This window comes from Lucilia sericata, unplaced genomic scaffold (genome assembly GCF_015586225.1).
Source record: "Lucilia sericata isolate MDLA Ls3-8-SP2 unplaced genomic scaffold, ASM1558622v1 Contig000759F_arrow, whole genome shotgun sequence".
Lineage (NCBI taxonomy): Eukaryota > Metazoa > Arthropoda > Insecta > Diptera > Calliphoridae > Lucilia > Lucilia sericata.
Genome location: NW_023994756.1, coordinates 138,027 through 163,086, shown reverse-complemented (window position 1 = coordinate 163,086; position 25,060 = coordinate 138,027). Strand labels below are relative to the sequence as shown.

General features: G+C 39.3%; 1 protein-coding gene across 3 annotated transcripts in view; it reads right to left on the bottom strand.

The window, feature by feature from the left end:
- Positions 1-1,710: 1,710 nt before the first annotated feature.
- The window catches only part of LOC119607898 (microtubule-associated protein futsch), a 114,728-nt gene continuing 91,378 nt past the window's right edge, over positions 1,711-25,060 (bottom strand). For all 3 annotated transcript variants that reach the window (XM_037962027.1, XM_037962029.1, XM_037962030.1), the window contains exons 7-8: positions 2,815-25,041; positions 1,711-2,742 (exon numbers count right to left, since the gene is read on the bottom strand). In XM_037962027.1, coding sequence (XP_037817955.1) covers positions 2,573-2,742; positions 2,815-25,041 — 22,397 coding nt within the window. In that variant the 3' untranslated portion in view covers positions 1,711-2,572. The remainder of the gene's footprint in view (positions 2,743-2,814; positions 25,042-25,060) is intronic.

Sequence of the window (25,060 nt, the reverse complement as noted above, 5' to 3'; positions counted from 1 at the left end):
TTATAAAACTGTTATACATACTAGCATAACACTGTTACAATACCCTAGTATGTTAAGAGAGGTTCTCTTATCAAACAGTTATAATATATAAATATATGTAGATTTAAAAGGTTTTAACATATTCTCCATATAAAAATCTTATAAAACTGTTATACAACTGCTTTAATGTTTATTTGTATAAGTGAAAAAACGGTTATAACAATTAGACTAAATTGTTATACTGTTTATTAGTAAGTGAAAATGTTTGTAATTCTTATGAAAATGTTCTTACCAAAGATAAAAACTGTTATAACAATTAGACTAAATTGTTATACTTATTATTAGTAAGCGAAAATGTTTGTAATTCTTACGGAAATGTTCTTACCAAATTGTTATACACTTTTATTATCAGTCGTTTTTAACATATCAGATCTAGAAAAACTGTTATACATTATAAATATTTGCATATTTCAAAGATTAATCAAAAAAGCTGTTATATAAACTGTTATACTAAAAGTCGTACAACTTAAGACATTTTAAACTGTTATACTGTTTATTTTTCATCGAAATTTTTAAAATTTCTTTCAGATCTAAGAACATTTTATACCAAACTGTTATACACTTTAGTTATCATAATATACACTAGCGTAACTTTTATACTCTCAAGGATTTACCATAAAAACTGTTATACAAACTGTTGTACATATTATTTGTCAGTAGATTTTAATATATCTGATCTAGAAGAACTGTTATACATTATAAATATCAGTAGATTTCATAGATTAATCATTAAAACTGTTATACCGATTATTTGCAAGAGAAATTTTCTTAACAAACAGTTATACACTTTAATTAGCATAAAATAAACTCTCAGATTTGTTATATATTCAAGGATTAACCATAAAAACTGTTATACAAACTGTTATAATAAAAATAATATAACTTTGAAATCGTTTAAATGTGGTTTCTGAAAGAAATTGGTATTTATTTAAATCCAACATTTGTACCAAGTTAAATGCTTTAGATATCTTTGCGACTTGGACATATGATTTCGTAAAACTGTTATACATACTTACTAATCACTATATGGGCAATTTGCTTAACCTTTTATACTTACTAAACTCCAACTATTTAATACTATGAGCATTTTTTGGAATTTCGAAATTTCTGATTTCTTTAAACTGTTATACTAACTACTTGCTAACTGTGTTTAACCTTGAATTCTAAATCTCCAGCTTAGATATTTCAAAGTCTTAAAGTTTTCCTCTCTTAAAAAGTTTTCAACAGTTCGTTAACAAGAGCTAATGAAAGTCAAAAAGTCTAGTAATTTGCCTTTCGCTCTAAAAAAGAGAAATTTGAACATGCCTTTGTATGTTAGAGAAAATTCTTGTGAAAATTGTTTTGAAAATTTGCAAGTTTTATTTCTTTTCAAGCTTTTTCTTTTGTTTTTGCTTCCTTCAAGCCCAACAATTTCTTTGGTTTTAAACTTTGTATTTTGTTTACATTTTAAGTTTTCTTTTTTTAATTTAAAATCATACATTATAATCATAATATAATAATAATTAAATTTTTCTTATTTTGTTTGTTTCTTTGCAGTTTTTAATATCATTTAGAAGTTTAAAGGTATGTATTTGTTTTATGAATGATCTCTTTTTGTTTTAAAGTTATAATACTTTCACATTTAAAGACATTTAGTTATTTATTTATTTTTTTTTTAGAAATTTAACCATTTTTTGATTTGTTTTTAATTAAATATTTTGAGGTTAGGTTTTTTTCTTCGTCTGCTAATAAATACAATATGTCTTCACCTGGTTTATTTGAAATTAATGTTTTTTTTCTTCTTTGCTTAGCTCGTTTTCAAGTTTTTTTATTATAATTATGTTTTTGATGGTTTTTAGTTTAATATTTAAATGTATTTAATTAGGTTTTGTTTTTTTTTTTTAACATTTAAATGATTTTGAAGAACAAATACTTGTTTTATTTGCTAATTACTACATGAAAATAGTTCTTTTTTCATCATTACATTTATCATTGATTTTCTTCTATATATTAATTCGTATATTATGTTTTTTTATTTTATTTTATAAAAAATAATAGTTTTCTTTTTAAGTTAAAACTCCTGCATAAGTTTTCTAAAACAAATAAGCGGTTTTGAGAATTAACAAAATGACCTTAGCTTGACCAGCTTTAGTCACAATAAACTCCGCCATATTTGTTTTTAAACTCAAGAGCTTTTCCTTTTATTCTAGCCTTTTCAAAGAGTATGTTTGTGTAAGAGTATAAGTGTAGTTAAGTGTTAAAGTTGTTCTCTTTTTTTGAGTGTGTTTAAAGTGTTTTTTTTTTGTTAAGCCTTGCTTTAATGTTTTAACAAAGCTTTAAAGCTTTTGTTAAGTGTATCTTTAGCTTTTTCGAAAAGCTTAAAGCTTGTTGTTATCATCTGCTGAGTATTGTTAAATTGTCAAAAATTATATGAAATTCATTTAACTGGTTTCTTTTTTGGTTTTTTGTTTCTGTTGGTTTCATTACTCTGTAGTCTAAAAATTAAATATAGGGAAACTTAATTATCCGAAAATGCTACGAACATCCCCGTGGCCTAGAATTCTAAACGATAAGCCGAGCAAGAGGTTTCGTGATCTTGTAAATTGATGGTGCAGCGTGAGGCCGAGGGTGACAAGTCAATGCGATATTTGGCTAAAAGCTCTTCATTTTCAGCTACCCAATAGCCTAAAACGTCAGTGTCGTAGGTAGGGATGATAGTTACCTCTGTTAGGGTTGAAAAAAATATAAGAAAAAAGTTAATATTGGCCCCTTATCAAGTTAACTATTTCCACTTACCTAATTCTTTATCTTCCCAGGTTTGTTTTGCCTCCAGTAAGGCATCGTACACTTGACGGCTGGGCTCGGTGCCTGAGAAAACATAATAGCGTGCTCTTACTCTCTTGAAGAATTCTACATGCGAGTAATAGGAGTTGCCATTGTGAGGTACATATGTTAGATCAACATAGACGGGTGAGGGCTTCTTAGCTTTGTTGGGCGATTCGGAACGTTTGCGTAAGTTCTTTTCGTTATTAAGTCTTGTCTTGGTGGCCACCAGTCTGCGCTCCTTCTTGGGTGTGGTGCGTACATCACTTTCGGCAGCCATAGGTGCAGGTGAGGGTAGACCCAAAGGCTTACCCCATTCTTTGAGTTTATCATCTACACTAGCAGATGAGGAAGTGGTTGATGTTTCAGTCGTTGTGGTTCTACTGCTGGCACTGGCGCCATCGCCTTGTGTAGTGGTCACAGTGGTGGTTGTAGTGGTAACAATAGTGGCTCCTTCTTTCTCACAAACTCCCTCAGTGAAACGTGATTTTTGTACACTTCCCAAGGGGAATTTGGGTTTCTCAGCACTGGCTACAGTCTGTTCGACTTCTTCGGCTTTGGATGGTGAGTAGGAATATTTAGCTGTAACCGAGGACATAACGTCGGCCCCTCTTAATTGCACATGTTCTTTAAGGGCCTGTTCGAAGCCCATATCAGCCTCTTCTAAGAATTTGTGTGGAAGTGTGGTGGTACTTTCTACCGAACCGGATGACTGCGATATGGGTGATTCCGTAAAGGTTTGTAGATGTGTGGTTGTACCTTGTATATTGATTGGTTGTGAGGTTTTGGTTTCAAATGTATCTGGCAGTGCTCCATAGAACGAAGTGCTCATGGGATCAGCTATTTTGTGTACAAAACCTGTGGTTGTTATGGAGCGGGCTGCTGAAAGTTCCTCGCTGCCATATTGTGGAGGTATATCATCTTGACTTTCGTCCAAATCAAAGTCGGATTTCTTACTAACACCTGAGCCCGATCGTTGCAAATCATAGCTGGCACCATGGGAAGAAGTGATACTTCTGGGTGAGGCTGGTACCTCGTCGTCACTGAGATAGGCCACACCATCATCACTGCCAGGAGTTGAGGAGCGGTACATGCTACGTAACATGGCTACTTCTTTAGGCAGCATGACATCACTTTTATCGCTTTCGCTGGTGGTGCGTGTGGTTGTCACTGTTACCTTTTCACCTTCGGGATCTGTTGAGTCTGTGGTGGTGATTGTCTTTTCTTCAGTCACAATTTCCTTGCCATCGGTGGAGATTACTTTCGTAACAGTTGTTATGGTGGTGGTGATAATCTTTTCTGTGCTACCACTTAAGGCGGCAGTTTTTTCTATACCCCTGACTTCATGTAATTCGGGCAACACTTCGCCAGAGTGTTGTTTAATCAAAGAGCTGACGCTGGAAGTTTCTTGTTGTTCGATAGTTGAGAAGGCAGCAGCAGTTTTCTCTACTTGTTCTGCTGTATAACTGGCAGCTGATTTAAGATCCTCTTTGGTTACCCGTGGGAAAGGTGATGTTGGTTTGGGTGAGGATTCTGGGGTCTCTGTCAATGATTCTCTGCCCATGGGTGTGGGTATAGATTGGCTTTCTGATGTTAAACCTCCGGGGCTGGATTTACCACTGATATCTCTGGGCGACAAAGGACCACTATGTGTTGTTGTGCTGCTTGTGGTATCTGTTATAAAGGTTTTTGTTGTGCTGGTTGTTGTGGCAGAAGCTGAAGCTGTAGCTACAGCTCCAGCTGTGGTTGCACTCACTGCACTTATGGTGGTTTTCATAATACCAGGACTAACAGGGGCAGTAGGAGGTGTTTTACGATCGGATAATTCATGTTCATATGATTGAGCTAAAGTCATGGATTCTTTGGTAATTTGTGACTTCTCTTTGCTGACAAACTCTTCTAGTTCTTCTCCCAAAGTCTCGCTAACCTTAACTTCTTTGGATGGTTTGTAAATGCTAGTGGTCATTATGCTGGCTATTGACTTTGAGCGTCCCTCTTTAATATGAGTGGTGGCTTCATCGTCTTCATCATCATCCTCTTGGTCGCTGTGAGTCTGACGTCCCTCACTAGTCTGGCTAAGGGTCGACTCACGGCGCGATTCTGAGGAGGCAGTCTTGGCTTTGCTAATGCTATCAAATGTACTCATGATTTCCTTAGTGGAAATTATTTTCTCAGTTGCTAAGAATTCTTCAACAGTTTGTTTTAGACTCTCTTTAACTGATGTTTCCGAAGTAGAAGACATTTTACTGGTTTCAGCCTTTTCGGCCTTGCTCATGGCAGATGTTTGAATTTCACTGACTATAGATTCCGAAGAACATTCTTCCGAATAAGCCTGGGAATCTTCGGCGTGTGTTAGCAGTTCGGTTTTATCGATAGACTCTTTTGTTTCTGTTGAACGGGATATTTCCTTTTCGGATAATGATTCACGTAGAGAACCTTCTTCCACTTTAACACTGCTACTGACCGACTCACTGCGTGAATCTTCTTCCTGTAAAGAGTCGATCAATTGAGAACTTATGACACGTGTTGTTTCGGTAACAATTGTTTTGCTCTCTTTGGTAGTGGCATCTAATAATTCCTGGGCGGTTTGTTTGGTAGTGGAAGCTGTGGTAGATGTTTCAGTCAAGGTTTTCATTTCTACAGGTTTCTCAACGACTGTAGTCTTAACGGTTTCTGTAACCTTTACTTGACTGTCTTGTTTTTCTTCAGAAAGTTTAGCGAATTTCTCATCTGATTTGCTGGAAACTTGGGTGCTGATTGTTTCTGTTGTTGTTTTTACAATTTCTTGTTTATCATCCTTGGATGTGGCTTTGCTAATCTCTGATGATTTGTCATCCTGCTTAGTTTCCAACACTTGGGTGGTAATTTGTTCTGTTATTATTTCCTTTTTGTCATCCTTAAGTGTGGCCGATTTATCGGCCTTTTCACTTTCGACCACTTGACTGGTTATTACTTCTGCTGTGGTTTTTGTTACAGTTTCCTGTTTATCATCCTTAGAAATAGCTTGGCTAGCGGTGGATGATTTGTCATCCTTTTTACTCTCTACTATTTGTGTGGTAATTGTTTCTGTTATGGTTGTTACAATTTCCCGTTTATCATCCTTAGAGCTGGCTAAGCTAGCTATGGATGAGGTAATGTCCTTTTTACTTTCAACCACTGACTGTTGTTTATCTTCTGATACTGTTATTTGAGATTGCTTTGAGATTTCGGTGGAGGCTGTTATACTTTCTGATTTAGATTCCTGTTTTTCCGAAGTTGATTCTTTTATGGTTTCAATTTGTGCAGCCGAATCCTTGCTGACACTGGAAGTTACAGTTTCTTCGGTTTTACTTGCAATAGTTTTCATTTCACCAGCTTCACTCTTAGAACTAATATGGCTGGCCTCAGATTCGGCCCGTGATAATTGTTGAGTTTCGATAAGTGGTGATTTGTCATCTTTTTTGCTTTCGGCTGAGGACATTATGGACTCACGTCTAGATTCCTGATCAGCTTGGGTACTTGATATCAGAGATTCTTTTCTGACTTCTTGTTTGTCAGTACTGCTGACAACAGATTCAGGGCGGGATGTTTCTTTAGTTTCATCTTTTTTACTTTCGGTGGTGGACACAATGGATTCACGTTTAGACTCCAATTTATCATCAGCATTAGATACTACTGACTCTTTTCTGGAGGCAAAAGATGTTTGTTGCTCCTTTTCTGTAGCTTCTTGTTCATATTTCTCACTGTCGCTCTTTAGACTTGTGTGACTCGCAACAGAAATGGGACGTGATGCATCCTTGTCTTCACTTGATTTGTCCTCCTCTTTCTTAGATTCTGAACTAACATGACTAGCAACTGAGGCAGGACGAGAGACAGATTTTTCTTCATCTTTCTTGGTTTCGGTTGTTTCGATTACATCTGAAATTAAGGATTCTTCTTTCTTGCTTACAACAGCTGTTAATGTTGATTCTAGTTTAGTTTCTACTTGTTCTTCAGTGACAGAAATCAAAGACTCTTTACGTGATGTTTCCTTTTCAGCTTCGCCCTTTGAGCTGACATGACTAGCAACAGATTCAGGACGAGAAGCTTCCTTTTCTTCGGAGGCGGAAGATTTGTCATCTTTTTTACTATCGGCGGTTGATAAAACAGATTCGCGTCTAGATTCTGGTTTATCCTCAGTGGTTGAAATTAGAGACTCTTTGCGCAATGGTTCTTTCTCCGCTTCAACCTTAGAGCTAACATGGCTGGCTACGGATTCTGGCCGAGAAGTTTCCTTTTCATCAGTCACTGAAGCTTGTTCGTCCTTTTTACTTTCGGCAGTTGATAAAACGGATTCGCGCCTTGATTCAACTTTTTCTGCATCAGCCTTGGAGCTGACTACAGATTCTGGACGTGAAAGTTCCTTTTCTTCAGTTACTGGAGATTTTTCATCTTTCTTGCTATCAGCTACCGATAAGATAGATTCTCGTCTAGTTTCGGGTTTTTCTTCTGTGGTTGAAACTAAAGATTCTTTGCTTGATGGTTCCTTTTCCACTTCACCCTTTGAACTGACATGACTTGCTACAGATTCAGGGCGAGATGATTCGTCCTTCTTACTCTCAGCTGTTGATAGGACAGATTCTCGTCTTGGTTCAACTTTTTCTTCTGCTGTAGAGACTACAGATTCTTTACGAGATGGTTCCTTTTCAGCCAAGTCCTTTGAGCTGGCCTCAGACTCTGGGCGTGAAGGTTCCTTTTCTTCGATGGCAGGAGATTTATCTTCTTTTTTCATTTCTTTTTCTTCTGTGCTTGAAATTAGTGATTCTTTACGTGATGGTTCTTTTTCAGCTTCACTCTTAGTGCTAACAACAGACTCTGGGCGTGAGGGTTCCTTTTCTTCTGATACAGATGATTTTTCATCCTTTTTACTTTCATTTGTTGTTGATAAAACTGATTCACGTCTAGATTCAATCTTTTCTTCAGCAACTGATATTAAAGATTCCTTTCGTGAGGGTTCTTTTTCAGCATCAGTCTTGGAACTGACATGGCTGGTTACGGATTCTGGTCGTGAAGTTTCCTTTTCTTCAGAAACATCCTTTTTACTTTCAACTGTTGATACAACAGACTCACGTCTAGATTCTGTCTTTTCTTCTGCAGTTGAAATTAATGATACTTTTCTAGATGCTTCTTTTTCTGCATCACTCTTTGAAGAGGCAGATTCTGGCCTTGATAGTTCCTTTTCTTCTATTACTGGAGATTTGTCATCCTTTTTGCTTTCAGCTACCGATAAGACAGACTCGCGTCTAGATTCTGGTTTTTCTTCTGTAGTTGAAGCTATGGATTCTTTACGTGATAGTTCTTTTTCAGCCTCACCCTTGGAGCTGGCCTTAGACTCCGGACGTGAAGGTTCCTTTTCTTCTGTCACTGGAGATTTGTCATCCTTTTTGCTTTCAGCAACCGATAAGACGGACTCGCGTCTAGATTCTGGTTTTTCTTCGGTAGTTGAAACTAAGGATTCTTTACGTGATGGCTCTTTTTCAGCCTCACCCTTGGTGCTAGCCCCGGACTCTGGACGTGAAAGTTCTTTTTCTTCGGTCACAGGAGATTTAACATCTTTTTTGCTTTCAGTTACCGACAAGATAGACTCGCGTCTAGATTCTGGTTTTTCTTCAGTAGTTGAAACTAAGGATTCTTTGCGTGATGGTTCTTTTTCAGCGTCACTCTTGGAGCTGGCTTTAGACTCTGGACGTGAAGCTTCTTTTTCTTCAGTCACAGGAGATTTGTCATCTTTTTTGCTTTCAGCTACCGACAAGATAGACTCACGTCTAGATTCTTGTTTTTCTTCTGTAGTTGAAACTATGGATTCTTTGCGTGATGGTTCTTTTTCAACCTCACCCTTGGAGCTGGCCCCAGACTCTGGTCGTGAAGCTTCTTTTTCTTCTGTCACTGGAGATTTATCATCCTTTTTGCTTTCAGCTAACGATAAGACAGACTCGCGTCTTGATTCTGGTTTTTCTTCTGCAATTGATTCAGCCTTAGTGCTGACATGGCTGGCTACAGATTCAGGGCGTGAAGTTTCTTTTTCTTCAGTCACAGGAGATTTGTCATCTTTTTTGCTTTCAGCTACCGACAAGATAGACTCACGTCTAGATTCTGGTTTTTCTTCTGTAGTTGAAACTAAGGATTCTTTGCGTGATGGTTCTTTTTCAACCTCACCCCTGGAGCTGGCCCCAGACTCTGGACGTGAAGCTTGTTTTTCTTCTGTCACTGGAGATTTAACATCCTTTTTGCTTTCAGCTACCGATAAGATAGACTCGCGTCTTGATTCTGGTTTTTCTTCTGCAATTGATTCAGCCTTAGTGCTGACATGGCTGGCTACAGATTCAGGGCGTGAAGCTTCTTTTTCTTCTGTCACTGGAGATTTTTCACCCTTTTTGCTTTCAGCTACCGATAAGATAGACTCGCGTCTTGATTCTGGTTTTTCTTCTGTAGTTGATACTAAGGATTCTTTTCGTGATGGTTCTTTTTCATCTTCAGCCATAGTGCTGACGTGGCTGGCTACTGATTCTGGACGAGATGCTTCTTTTTCTGCTTCAGTCTTGGAACTAATTTGACTGGTCACTGATTCTTTACGTGATTCAACATCTTTTTCTACGGATTTTTCATCATCCTTGGAAGAAACTGTAGATTCGGGTCGAGAAATCTCTTTTTGTTCTGCAGCGGGTGATTTATCATCTTTCTTAGATTCGGCTGTAGAAAGTACAGATTCACGTCGCGATTCTGTGTCTTTAGCATCTTCCTTTGCACTTCCTTGGCTAGTTACCGATTGGGGGCGAGATAATTCAGTGGCTGCTTTAGCTTCAGTATCTTTTGTTTCGGTTTTTTCTTTGTCTTCCAATGGACTAGATGGAAAATCTTGTTTATCATCATATGTATCTTCATCCCTTGTCAAATCCTTTTCGCTATATGTGCTGATGGCTGATTCTCTTCTCCATTCAAGGTCCATGCTAGAGGTGGACTCATCTGCAGCAATATCCCTGCCTCTGAGTTCTTTTAGCTGCATTTTTTCCGAGATTTCTATCTTATCTTTCTCTTCGATTGAAACTGGGCCTGAAGATTTAAGATCGGGTGATGATTTTTCTGATTCAACTTCTGTGGCGGGTACCTTGTCTAAGACGGGCTTTTCTTTTTCGGAAACGCCTTCTGCAATGGGGGCTGGGGTAAATTGTATAGAGCCTTTGGGACAAATTTCAATTTCCTCACCACCATCTTCACTACTGGCAGTAACTAACATTCTTTGTACAGTTGCCGATTCGGCTTCCAGCTCATCTGAAGATTTGAGTTTTTCTTCTAGTTGCTTTTCATCAAAGTCGGGTATAATTTCTGTAATGTCTTTTTCGGATTTCAAAACTTTTGCAACATCAGCCACAATTTTAAAGACTTCTTCTTCTCTGGGCGATACCGGTCTGATGGGCAAAGGTTCAGCTAAAATTTGACCCACTTCTGTTGGAGGTGAGATACGTTGATGTTCTTCTTCTTCTTCCTTAATATCATGCAAGACGGCAGCTTCATCACGTTCGGTAATTGTAATTTTCAATTCAGGTGAATCCATTGTTGTAATATGAGTTTCTCTTAGTTCTGAAGTAAAGCCAACAGTATCTTCTTCAGCTTTAATGGGGGTTTCCTTGGTTAAAGATGTTACAGTCTTTGTGATAATTTCTTCAACAACTTCCTCCTTTTGCTCCTCCTCAGTAGCAGCTTTGACACTAGTATCTACCAATTTTGCAATATCTTTAGTAATAGCTGTTAGAGTAGTTGAAACTTCTTCTTGTAGGTCTTTAATCAATGCCTGACCAGCTGTTTTAACATCCTCTACAGTTGTGCTAGCATCTTTAGTAATTTCGTCAGTTTGTTTTGTAATCGATTCCTTTACGTCTTTCACCATATCTACAGTGGTTTCCTTGATTTCAGCTAAAGTATCAGTTGTAGTTTTCAATGCAGCCTTGCTTTCAGCTTCAACGGTGCTAACGAGTTTGTCTTTTTCTTCCTTGAGTTCAGTTACTTTATCGCTAACAGTTTCGGTGACATCTTTTTTAATCTCCTCGACTGTGTCGGTGGCTTTTTGGACAGTAGTCTCTACAGAAGTTTGGACATCGGAAGCTGTTTCTTCAATTTTCTCCTTTACGGAATCTTTAATTTCTTTTACATCGGATATTGTAGATTTAATAGTTGTTTCTGGGAAGGTGTGTGTAGTTTCCACTACGCCTGTAACTAAACTAGCTGTAGACTCTCTTAGTTCTTCAAGTTTTTGTGAAAAGTCTACAGAAGTTTGAATATCAGTGGCAGTTTCTTCAATCTTGTCCTTTACGGAATCTTTAATGTCTTTTTCATCGGATACTGTAGATTTTATAGTAGTTTCTGGGAAGGTGTGCGCTGTTTCTACTTCTTCTGTTACTAAACCAGCTGCAGACTCTTTTAGTTCTTCGAGTTTATGTGAAAAATCAATTAAAGTATGGGATGAATCTTTAAGTTTTTCAATTTCAGTTGATTCATCAAGTTGATCATCAGTAACTGAAGAAAACTTATGACTGTCTTCAGTTGTTTCTTTGATGTCGTCGATAACTGTTTTACCAGTTTCAGTTACAGTTTTGGCAATTTCATCAGTTGATTCCTTAACATCTGTTACAAGTTTATCAACAGATTGTTTGACTTCATCGATTTGTTCGGAGACTTGTTCGACAACTGTTTCAGTTTCTTTGGCGAAAATATCCTTGACGTCTTTTACGAACCCGGTAATTGTACCGAATATACCCTTGGATTCAGTTTTAGCTTCTTCAACTTTTTCTGTAATAGTTTCTTTGACTTCTTGTTTAGCCTCGGTTTTGGAATCTTGTTCGGTTAATTTGGCTTCAACTTGAACAAATTCCTTTTCAAGTACCTCCTCAAGTTCTGGGGCTTCATCAATTGGTGTAGAAATAGTTTCAGTAACGGCAAACTGAGTAGCTTGTTGCAAATCTTGTACTTGTGGTTTAATTGCTTGTGGGAAATCACCATCTGCAACATCGACAGGACTGGATGTTGTAGGTAGTTGTCCTGCCTCTGTTGTGGCTTTGATATCAATTGTAAAGTGTTCTTTTTTGTCTTTTACATCTTCTATTAATTCTTTAGCAGCCTCGTCTACTGGGGAGGATACAGTTTCAATTTGTGAGGGTGAAACTTTGCATGTGTCAGCAGATTTAGCAATAGGCAGATCTTTAGGGAAGGATGGAGATTTCTTGTCATCATCTTTAGACTCAGTGGGAGAAGTTTCCTTAGACTTTGTTGTGACCTCTTCCTTTGAAGATTTACGTGAAGTTGCCTTAGATTCAGCTTCATCTTTAGCACTTCCTGCTTCTTCAGCTAGCTCTGGGGCCTCATCAATAGGAGTAGAAACAGTATCGGTTACGGCAAACTTAGTTTCTTCTTTTAAATCGTGTATTTGTTCTTTGGGTTTTTCTGGGAAATCACCTTCGGCAACATCAACAGGACTTGATGATGTTGGTAGCTTACCAGTTTCGGCTGTATCCTTTAGTTCAATAGTGAATTGCTCCTTCTTGGTTTTAATATCTTCCGTCAAATCTTTAGCAGCTTCATCTACTGGTGAAGAAACAGTTTCGATTTGAGAGGGTGAAACTTTATCCATGTCTAGCGTTTCTTTAGGTGAAGGCGATTTTTTATCTTCATCGGTAACACCAATAGGCTCATCTTTAGCACTTGCTGCTGCTGATTCTGGACGTGATGATTCTTTAGATTTAGTAATATCTTCATCTTTAGGGCTAGCAGTCACAGAAGGTTTAGAAGAAGTAGTTTCGGCTATGGCTACGTCTTTTTCAAGTTCGCTTGCTTCATCAATTGGAGTAGAAACTGTATCGGTTACAGCAAACTTTGTTTCCTGTGGCAAATCTTCAACCTTCTGTTTAGCTTCTACAGGAAAATCTCCTTCAGCAACATCTACTGGGCTGGATGTTGTTGGTAATTTTCCAGTTGTTGCGGTATCTTTTAGTTCAATAGTAAATTGCTCTTTTTTGGCTTTAAGGTCTTCTTCAGGCTCTTTAGGGGCTTCATCTACTGGTGAGGAAACAGTTTCAAATTGGGAGGGTGAAATTTGCTCGGAAATTATGGATTCAGCTATTGATGTTGGCCGTGAAATCGCTTCAGCAGATGGAGATTTTTTGGCTGCAACGGAATCTTCTTGGACAGTTTCTTTCACTGCTTCTTTAGCAGTAACTGGAGATTTTGTAACATCATCTTGTTTAGCTTCAATAACTGATTGTTGTTCTGAGTCTTCGAAACTTCCAGTAGCTGAAACAGGACGAGACACTTCTTTTGACTCAGTTGGTGAAGGTTCTTTAGAATCATCCCTTTTGTCATCAACAGATACTACAGCAGCTTCTTTAGATTCAACTGGTGATTTTTCGTCTTTCTTGCTCTCTGCGATTGATTCCTTTCGTGATATATCTTTAGACTCTTCAGCGGATTTTTTGCCTGCTTCACTTTCAGCGACTGAAACTGGCCGGGAAGGTTCTTTAGATTCTGCAGGAGATTTTTCGTCTTTCTTGCTTTCAGCAATGGATGCCTTTCGTGAAACATCATCGGAAGCTTCCTCAGATTTCTTATCCTTTTCACTTTCGGCGACAGATACTGGTCGCGAAGGTTCCTTGGATTCTGCAGGAGATTTTTCGTCTTTCTTGCTTTCTGCAATTGATGCCTTTCGTGAAACATCATCGGAAGCTTCCCCAGATTTCTTATCCTTTTCACTTTCGGCGACAGATACTGGTCGCGAAGGTTCCTTGGATTCTGCAGGAGATTTTTCGTCTTTCTTGCTTTCTGCAATTGATGCCTTTCGTGATACATCTTTAGAATCTTCAACAGATTTTTTATCTACTTCACTTTCCGCGACTGATACTGGTCGTGAGGGTTCCTTAGAATCTCCAGGAGATTTTTCGTCTTTCTTGCTTTCGGCAATTGATTCCTTTCGTGATACATCTTTAGAATCTTCAACGGATTTTTTGTCTGCATCACTTTCAGCGGCAGAAACTGGTCGGGAGGGTTCCTTGGATTCAACAGGGGACTTTTCATCTTTCTTGCTTTCTGGAATTGATTCCTTTCGTCCTGCATCTTTAGAATCTTCAATAGATTTTTTGTCTACTTCACTTTCCGCGACTGATACTGGCCGCGAAGGTTCTCTGGATTCTTCAGGAGATTTTTCGTCTTTCTTGCTTTCTGCAATTGATTCCTTTCTTGATACATCTTTAGGCTCTTCAACAGATTCTTTGCCAGCTTCACTTTCAGCGACAGAAAGTGTTCGAGAAGGTTCCTTTGATTCTGCTGGAGATTTTTCGTCTTTCTTGCTTTCAGCAATGGATGCTTTTCGTGAAACATCCTCGAAACCTTCCTCAGATTTCATATCCTTTTCACCTTCGGCAACAGATACTGATCGCGAGGGTTCCTTAGACTCTACAGGAGATTTTTCATCTTTTTTGCTTTCAGCGATTGATTCCTTTCGTGATACATCTTTAGAGGCTTCAGCAGATTTTTTCTCTGCTTCACTTTCAGCGACAGAAACTGGTCGGGAAGGTTCCTTAGATTCTTCTACAGGAGATTTTTCATCTTTCTTGCTTTCAGCAATGGATGCTTTTCGTGAAACTTCCTCGGAAGCTTCTTCAGATTTCTTATCCTTTTCACTTTCGGCAACAGATACCGGTCGTGAGGGTTCCTTAGACTCTACAGGAGATTTTTCATCTTTCTTGCTTTCTGCAATTGAGTCCTTTCGCGATGCGTCTTTAGAATCTTCAACAGATTTTTTGTCTACTTCACCTTCCGCGACTGATACTGGCCGCGAAGGTTCTTTAGATTCTTCAGCAGATTTTTCGTCTTTTTTGCTTTCTGCAATTGATTCCTTTCTTGATATATCTTTAGATTCTTCAACGTAATTTTTGTCTGCTTCACTTTCAGCAACAGAAACTGGTCGCGAGGGTTCCTTAGATTCTTCAGGAGATTTTTCGTCTTTCTTGCTTTCGGCAATGGATGGTTTTCGTGAAACATCAGCAGAAACTTCCTCAGATTTCTTATCTGTTTCACTTTCAGCAACAGATACTGGTCTTGTGGGATCTTTAGATTCTACAGGCGATGTTTTATCTTTTTCACTTGCACCAACAGATTCTGGAAGTGAAGGTTCTTTGGATTCTACTGGTGATTTTTCATCTTTTTTGCTTTCAATAATTGATGGTTTACGGGAAGTTTCCAGTTCTTCAATTGATTTCTTCTCAGCTTCACTTTCGGCAACTGATACTGGTCTTGAGGGTTCTTTCGATTCTACCGGCGATGTTTTATCTTTTTCGCTAGAAGCAACAGATTCTGGAAGAGAAGGTTCTTTGGATTCAAGTGGTGATTTTTCATCTTTTTTGCTTTCAACAATTGATGGTTTACGTGAAGTTTCCAGTTCATCAATTGATTTCTTCTCAGCTTCACTTTCTGCAACTGATACTGGCCGAGAGGGTTCTTTCGATTCCACAGGTGATGTTTTATCTTTTTCGCTGACAGGAACAGATCCTGGAAGTGAAGGTTCTTTGGATTCAACTGGTGATTTTTCATCTTTTTTGCTCTCAACAATTGATGGTTTACGGGAAGTTTCCAGTTCTTCAATTGATTTCTTCTCAGCTTCACTTTCGGCAACTGATACTGGCCTTGAGGGTTCTTTCGATTCCACAGGTGATGTTTTATCTTTTTCGCTAGCAGCAACAGGTTCTGGAAGAGAAGGTTCTTTGGATTCAAATGGTGATTTTTCATCTTTCTTGCTTTCAACAATTGATGGTTTACGGGAAGTTTCCAGTTCTTCAATTGATTTCTTCCCAACATCACTTTCTGCAACAGATACAGGTCGTGAGGGTTCCTTAGATTCGGCGGGCGATGTTTTATCTTTTTCGCTAGCAGCAACAGATGCTGGTAGTGAAATTTTTTCAGATTCAACTGGTGATTTTTCATCTTTTCTGCTTTCAACAATTGATGGTTTGCGGGAGATTTCCAGTTCTTCAATTGATTTCTTCTCAGCTTCACTTTCGGCAACTGATACAGGTCGTGAGGGTTCTTTAGATTCCACAGGCGATGTTTTGTCTTTTTCACTAGCAACAACAGATACTGGTAATGAAGGTTCTGGTGATTTTTCATCTTTTTTACTTTCAACAATTGATGGTTTACGGGAAGTTTCCAGTTCTTCAATTGATTTCTTCTCAGCTTCACTTTCAGCAACAGATACCGGTCGTGAGGGTTCTTTAGATTCCACAGGCGACGTTTTATCTTTTTCACTGACAGCAACAGATTCTGGAAGTGAAGGTTCTTTGGATTCTACTGGTGATTTTTCATCTTTTTTGCTTTCAACCATTGATGGTTTACGGGAAGTTTCCAGTTCTTCAATTGATTTCTTCGATACATCTTTCTCTTCTACTGATTTTTTGTCAGCTTCACTTTCAGCAACAGAAACTGGTCGGGAAGGTTCCTTAGATTCTACAGGAGATCTATCATCTTTCCTGCTTTCAGCAATGGATGCTTTTCGTGAAACATCATCGGAAGATTCCTCAGATTTCTTATCTTTTTCACTTTCGGCAACAGATACCGGTCGTGAGGGTTCCTTAGACTCTACAGGAGATTTTTCATCTTTCTTGCTTTCAGCGATTGATTCCTTTCGTGATACATCTTTAGAGTCTTCAGCAGATTTTTTCTCTGCTTCACTTTCAGCAACAGAAACTGGTCGGGAAGGTTCCTTCGATTCCAGGGGAGATTTTTCATCTTTCTTGCTTTCAGCAATGGATGCTTTTCGTGAAACCTCCTCGGAAGCTTCTTTAGATTTCATGTCTTTTTCACTTTCGGCAACAGATACCGGTCGTGAGGGTTCCTTAGACTCTACAGGAGATTTTTCGTCTTTCATGCTTTCAGCGATTGAATCCTTTCTTGATACATCTTTAGAGTCTTCAGCGGATTTTTTGCCTGCTTCACTTTCAGCTACTGAAACTGGTGGGGAAGGTTCCTTAGATTCTACAGGAGATTTTGCGTCTTTCTTGCTTTCAGCAATGGATGCTTTTCGTGAAACATCATCGGAAGCTTCCTCAGATTTCTTATCTTTTTCACTTTCGGCAACAGATACTGGTCGTGAGGGTTCCTTAGACTCTACAGGAGATTTTTCATCTTTCTTGCTTTCAGCGATTGATTCCTTTCGTGATACATCTTTAGAGTCTTCAGCAGATATTTTTTCTGCTTCACTTTCAGCTACAGAAATTGGTCGGGAAGGTTCTTTAGACTCTTCAGGAGATTTTTCATCTTTCTTGCTTTCAGCAATGGATGCTTTTCTTGAAACCTCCTCGGAAGCTACCTCAGATTTCTTATCCGTTTCACTCTCGGCAACAGATACCGGTCGTGAGGGTTCCTTAGACTCTACAGGAGATTTTTCATCTTTCATGCTTTCAGCGATTGATTCCTTTCGTGATACATCTTTAGAGTCTTCAGCAGATTTTTTTTCTGCTTCACTTTCAGCTACAGAAATTGGTCGGGAAGGTTCTTTAGATTCTTCAGGAGATTTTTCATCTTTCTTGCTTTCAGCAATGGATGCTTTTCTTGAAACCTCCTCGGAAGCTACCTCAGATTTCTTATCCTTTTCACTCTCGGCAACAGATACCGGTCGTGAGGGTTCTTTAGACTCTACAGGAGATTTTTCTTCTTTCTTGCTTTCAGCAATGGATGCCTTTCGTGATACATCTTTAGAGTCTTCAGTAGATATTTTTTCTGCTTCACTTTCAGCTACAGAAATTGGTCGGGAAGGTTCTTTAGATTCTTCAGGAGATTTTTCATCTTTCTTGCTTTCAGCAATGGATGCTTTTCTTGAAACCTCCTCGGAAGCTACCTCAGATTTCTTATCCTTTTCACTCTCGGCAACAGATACCGGTCGTGAGGGTTCTTTAGACTCTACAGGCGATTTTTCTTCTTTCTTGCTTTCAGCAATGGATGCCTTTCGTGAAACATCCTCGGAATCTACCTCAGGCTTCTTATCTTTTTCACTTTCAACAACAGATTCTGGTCGTGATGGTTCTTTAGATTCTTCAGGAGATTTTTCGTCTTTCTTGCTTTCTGCAATTGATTCCTTTCTTGATACATCTTTAGACCCTTCAACGGATTTTTTGTCTGCTTCACTTTCAGCGACAGAAACTGGTCGGGAAGGTTCCTTGGATTCAACAGGAGATTTTTCATCTTTCTTGCTTTCGGCAATGGATGATTTTCGTGACACATCTTCAGAAGCATCCTTAGATTCCTTATCCTTTTCAGTTTCGGCAACGGATACTGGTCGTGAGGGTTCTTTAGACTCTGCAGGAGATTTTTCGTCTTTCTTGCTTTCTGCAATTGATTCCTTTCGTGATTCATCTTTAGAATCTTCAAGGGATTTTTTGTCGGCTTCACTTTCAGCAACAGATACTGGTCGGGAAGATTCCTTGGATTCAACAGGAGATTTTTCATCTTTTTTGCTTTCGACAATAGATGCTTTGCGTGACTCATCCTCGGAAGCTTCTTTATATTTTTTATCCTTTTCACTTTCGGCAACAGATACTGGTCGTGAGGGTTCTTTTGACTCTACGGGAGATTTTTCGTCTTTCTTGCTTTCAGCGATTGATGCCTTTCTTGATACATCCTTAGAGTCTTCAGCGGATTTTTTGTCTGCTTCACTTTCAGCTACAGATACTGGTCGGGAAGGTTCCTTGGATTCAACAGGAGATTTTTCATCTATCTTGCTTTCGGCAATGGATGATTTTCGTGACACATCTTCGGAAGCTTCCTCAGATTTCTTACCCATTTCACTTGCGGTAACAGATACTGGTCGTGAAGGTTCTTTAGATTCCACAGGCGATGTTTTATCTTTTTCGCTAGCAGCAACAGATACTGGTAGTGAAGGTTCTTTAGATTCAACTGGTGATTTTTCATCTTTTTTGCTTTCAGCAATTGATGACTTACGTGAAGTTTCCAGTTCTTCAATTGATTTCTTCTCAGCTTCACTTTCGGAAACTGATACTGGTCTTGAGGGTTCTTTCGATTCTACAGGCGATGTTTTATCTTTTTCGCTAGCAGCAACAGATTCTGGAAGAGAAGGTTCTTTGGATTCAACTGGTGATTTTTCATCTTTTTTGCTTTCAACAATTGATGGTTTACGGGAAGTTTCCAGTTCTTCGATTGATTTCTTCTCAGCTTTACTTTCGGCAACTGATATAGGTCGTGAGGGTTCTTTCGATTCTACAGGCGATGTTTTATCTTTTTCGCTAGCAGCAACAGATACTGGTAGTGAAGGTTCTTTAGATTCAACTGGTGATTTTTCATCTTTTTTGCTTTCAGCAATTGATGGTGTACGTGAAGTTTCCAGTTCTTCAATTGATTTCTTCTCAGCTTCACTTTCTGCAACTGATACTGGTCTTGAGGGTTCTTTCGATTCTACAGGCGATGTTTTATCTTTTTCGCTAGCAGCAACAGATACTGGTAGTGAAGGTTCTTTAGATTCAACTGGTGATTTTTCATCTTTTTTGCTTTCAGCAATTGATGGTGTACGTGAAGTTTCCAGTTCTTCAATTGATTTCTTCTCAGCTTCACTTTCTGCAACTGATACTGGTCTTGAGGGTTCTTTCGATTCTACAGGCGATGTTTTATCTTTTTCGCTAGCATCAACAGACGGTTGTTTGGATTCAACTGGTGATTTTTCGTCTTTTTTGCTTTCAACAATTGATGGTTTACGGGAAATTTCCAGTTCTTCAATTGATTTCTTCTCAGCTTCACTTTCGGCAACTGATACTGGTCGAGAGGGTTCTTTCGATTCTACAGGTGATGTTTTATCTTTTTCGCTAGCAGCAACAGATACTGGTAGTGAAGGTTCTTTGGATTCAGCTGGTGATTTTTCATCTTTTTTGCTTTCAGCAATTGATGGTGTACGTGAAGTTTCCACTTCTTCAATTAATTTCTTCTCAGCTTCACTTTCGGCAACTGATACTGGTCTTGAGGGTTCTTTCGATTCTACAGGCGATGTTTTATCTTTTTCGCTAGCAGCAACAGATACTGGTAGTGAAGGTTCTTTGGATTCAGCTGGTGATTTTTCATCTTTTTTGCTTTCAGCAATTGATGGTTTACGTGTAGTTTCCAGTTCTTCAATTGACTTCTTCTCAGCTTCACTTTCAGCAACTGATACTGGTCGAGAGGGTTCTTTAGATTCCATAGGCGATGTTTTATCTTTTTCGCTAGCAGCAACAGATACTGGTAGTGAAATTTCTTTAGATTCAACTGGTGATTTTTCATCTTTTTTGCTTTCAACAATTGATGGTTTACGGGAAGTTTCCAGTTCTTCAATTGATTTCTTTTCAGCTTCACTTTCGGCAACTGATACAGGTCGAGAGGGTTCTTTAGATTCCACTGGCGATGGTAGTGATGGTTCTTTAGATTCTACTGGAGATTTTTCATCTTTTTTGCTGTCAACAATTGATGGTTTACGAGAGGTTTCCAGTTCTTCAATTGATTTCTTTTCAGCTTCACTTTCGGCTACAGATACGGGTCGTGAGGGTTCTTTAGATTCGGCGGGCGATGTTTTATCTTTTTCGCTTACAGCTACAGATGTTGGTCGAGAAACTGCTTTTGATTCTTCTGGGGATTTATCGTCTTTCTTGCTTTCTGCCACAGATGCTTTGCGTGAAACATCTACTTCCTCAACTGATTTCTTATCAATTTCGCTTTCAGTGACGGAGCTTGGTCGTGAGGGTTCTTTAGATTCCGCAAGTGATTTGTCTTCTACCTTAGTTTCTGCAATTGAAGACTTGCGGGATGGTTCTTTGGACTCTTGAGGCGTTACTTTTTCTTTCTCAGTCTCGGCTACAGATTCTGGCTGAGAAATTTCTTTTGATTCGGCTGGAGATTTTTCTATTTTTTCGCTTTCTGCAACTGATGTCTTGCGAGATAATTCTAATTCTTCAAGAGATTTCTTGTCTGCAATTGATAGCTTACGTGATGGTTCTTTTGATTCCACGGGTGATTCTTTGTCCTTTTCGCTTGTAGGAATTGATACTGGTTTAGAAATCTCTGTATCCATTTTAATTTCAGTTCCTGTTTCTTCTATCGACTTCTTATCTGTTTCACTTTCAGCCACCGATACTGGTCGTGAAGGTTCCTTGGATGATAACTTTTCATCTTCTTTGCTTTCAGCAATTGATGGCTTACGTGATGGTTCTTTCGATTCCATTGGAGATGTTTTATCCTTTTCGCTAACGGCTACAGATTCTGGTTGTGAAGGTTCTTTAGATTCTGCTGGTGCTGTTTCATCTTTCTTGCTTTCTGCAGTTGATGGTTTTCGTGAAACATCTTTAGACTCTTCTGGAGATTTCTTATCTTTTTCACTTTCGGCGACAGAAACAGGACGTGAAGGTTCTTTAGATTCAGCAGGTGATTTTTCGTCTTTTTTGCTTTCGGCAATGGATGCCTTTCGCGAAACATCCTTAGATACCTCAGCGGATTTTTTATCCTTTTCACTTTCAGCAACAGATACTGGACGGGAAGGTTCTTTAGATTCAGCAGGTGATTTTTCATCCTTCTTGCTTTCTGCAATTGATGTTTTACGTGAAGCTTCTTCAAGTTCTTCCGAAAGTTTCTTATCTTTTTCACTGCTTGCAGCAGAAACTGGTCGTGAAGACTCTTTAGATTCAACAGGTGATTTTTCTTCTTTAATTCCTTTTTCACTCTCAGTAACTGAAGCTTGGCGTGATGGCTCCTTAGATTCAATTGGAGATTTTTCATCTTTTTTGCTTTCGGTAACGGAAATGGTAGATTTTCTTCTCTCTTCGGCTTCTTTGGGTTCAGCTGAAGCTTTGCGGCTGGCTTGTAGTGATTTTTGAATTTCTACCTCTATAGCCTCCTCTATAGTTGGAGGACTGTCTACTGAGACAGTGTCGTCATGTTCTTGTGGTTTTTCAGGAGCTTTAGTTGTTGGCATTTGAGCGGGTACTTCATCTTCAGAGGTTATATCGCTAATTTCTTTTTCATCTGGTGAACTTATAGATTTTTTCTTCTCTTGAGTTTCTAAAACCTTAGTGGCTTCCAATGGTTTTTCAGTAATTTCCTTCTTTTCTTCTGCAGGAAGTGCAACAATTGGAGAAGTAGGTTTCTCTACCAATGCTTCTTCAGCTCTTCCTTCAACTACATCTTCTTTAACAGGAGATGCAGGCTTTTCAGTAGGTGTTGGTAACTTTTCAACAGGTGATGCAATTTTTTCTGTTGGTGATGGAGTTTTTTCCTTTTCAGATATTTCTTTTGGCAGTTCTTCTGTTGGCTGTTCAATTTCTTTTTCTTCAGTTTCTTTTTCTTCTTTAGCCAATTCCTCCTTTTGTGAAATTGATTTACCACTCTCTTGTGCTTCTTTTTCGTAAACACCTAAATCAGCTTCTTCGTGAACTGGCAAATCTGCCACTTCGTCTGGAGTTTTAACAACATCACGCATAAGATTCTGTTGAGCATCAAAGGTCATTTTCATGGGAAGAACACGTTCAGCTGTTGCGAGACCGACAGTGATCTTTTGCAATGGAATCTCTTTAGGTTCAGCACTGGGCTCGGAAGGTGGCATAACCGCTGTAACAGCTGTGGCAGCAGCAATAGCGTCAACTTCTTTAGTTTCTTCTTTGACATATTTCTCTTCAATTACCAGGTCCTCTTTAATCTCATCTAAGGGTATACGTTCATCTTCGGGTAGAGTTGGAGCGGTAGTGGCACCTGATTCAATGGTGGCTGAGAATTTCTCTTCGGGAAGACTTTCTTGCAAGTTGGCAGGTATAGGTTCAATGGGTATGCCCACTAAATCATCTTTGGTATCTGAAGTTTTCTTAGCACTGCTTATTTTTTCTTCAGGAGTTACAGAAGAAAGCTCTTCATCAGTTTTGGCCAATTGTTCGTCTGTTTTGGACTTAACAATATCTTTAGCTGCAGTAATAATATCTTGGACTTCTGCTTTGAGCTCTGTTTTAACGGGTGAACAGACTTTATCGCCTTCTTCTTCAGCAGGTTCTTCCTCTTCTTCTGCCGCTTCCTCAGCTTCTTCGGCTACCTCTTCTTCATCCTTTCTATCAGCTGAGGTAGCTGTCTCTAATCTGGCTTTACGTTCTTCAGCTTCGACCTTGGCTATGGCAGCCTCAATTTCTTCCTCAGCGCTCTTTTTGCGTTTCTTTTCAGATTCCTGTGAGTCACGTTGATGCTTCTGGATTTCTTCTTCTTTAGTCATGCTGCTCTCTACCATAGAATCTTCGGTTACTTCTTCCTTTTCGATAATCAAATATTCATCTTCTTCGTCGGCTTCTGTGGTGCTGTCTTGTTTAGGAACTTCCCTTATTTCAGCTTTAATTTGCTGTTGGCGTTTCATTTCGTCACGGCTGAAAACTGCCTCAATTTCTCTAACGACTTCTTGTTCTTCTTTAAGATCATCGAGTTCACGTTGTTTTTCAGCATCTAATTCTTGAGAAGCAGTCAAATCTTGTAGTTTCTTGGCAGCAGCTTGCTCATCAGCCGAAGGTGTGGACACCAAGCTGGAGTCGGTGGTACCACCCTTATCTAGTCTGGATTTCTTCATATCAGCCACCTTTGGCTTAGCAGCCTTAATAGGACTACCAGGAGCACGTTTTGAGGGTGAAGCACCACGAGGACGACGAGATATAGGTTTGCGTGGCTCAGTAGCTTTTCTTTCAGCAGTTGTGGTGACACGTCTGGAGGTAGTGGTTGAGGTCTGTCTAATAGTTTGTTGTTTTGATTCCAAAACCTTGCGATTATTGGCTTCTTTAGTGCTTTTGGCTGGAGTGCTGCTAGGGCTAGCTTTGGCAGCTCTGGTCATAATCTTGGATTTGACTTCTCTGGTAGCAGCTTTGGCGGCGTCCTGTTTACGTGGTGTAGCAGTGGGTGAGCTCTTCTTTTCGGCCAAATCTTTCTTGACCACTTTACGTTCCAATGACTTGGGTGGCCTAGTGTCAATTCGAGATCTGACTAAGGGCTTAACTTCAGCTCTGGGTTTTTCCGCCTTGGCCTTTGCGGCTTTAGCAGCTGGTTTAATAGGTTCAGCAGTTTCAATTATTTCTTTGGCAGGAGGTGGTGCCTGAGGTTGTGGCTTAACAATTACAACTTCCACCTTCTTCTCTGTAGTTTCTTTGTTGTCTTCTACCTGTTCACCATCAACTTGATCACCATCCTTGCTGGCGGTGTCAGCTGTAGGTTCGGGTAGAGCCTCATCTCCGGTTTCGACTGCTTGTTCATCAGTCTCCACGGAGTCTTCTTTTTTCTTAAGAGGTAAATGCTTTTCCTCTTCTTGATAGATTTTTTCGATTTTGTCTTCGTCGGCTGAAGAAGCTACGGCTTCTTTCATTTTGTTGTCTTGTTGCACGGCAACAGCTGCAGCCGCTACTGGCATGAATTTCGAAGGCTTGGTAGTAATGGGCGCAGCCGGCTCGAGGGCAGACTTGAGAGTTTTACGTGTGGTCACCACAGTTTGTATGGCAGGTGCTATAGATTTGGCAGTGCAAGTGGAATGCTTCATGAATTCCAAATGTTTAAGTTTCTCCAGACCTTCTTGGATCTTAAAGTCGGGAGTGCTGCCAGGGAAGAGTATACGTGTTATGGAGTCATCGGGATTTGCGGGCTGCCAAACCAACAGAGCACATATAGATACCAGGTTTTGTAAAGGGAAATTAAAATCCCTAGAGTCACGTGAAGCAAATAAGCGTTGATCGCCTGAGTGCCATTTTTGCATAAACTCCTTCACTTCCTTAGAGTCACGAGAAGGACTTATGACATACATATCCAAAGTACCATGGCCAACTTTGTGATAAAGATTAATGGGCTCGGGGGCACGGAAACAAGTTTGTGGTTTAAGATCCAATGACTTTAGATCACTGACTAGATTGTGGCCTCTTTCGAAGAGATCCACTAATAAGGGATTGCGATCTTTGTCACCATCGGGACTAGGTAAACCACCCTTGCGATCGGGAACATTGCAAAAGAAGTGGCCAATCTGTGGATAGACATGGGCATCACGTTTACGTTCTACCACTGAACTCAGGCCCTGGATATTTGAATTGTTCAAGCGGGTCATGAGAACAGCATCCAAGCGGTCGAGGTGTCTGACAAAATCCCAGAAACAAGCCTTGCGATTAAAGCCACCATCGACTGTAAAGTAAAAGTCAAA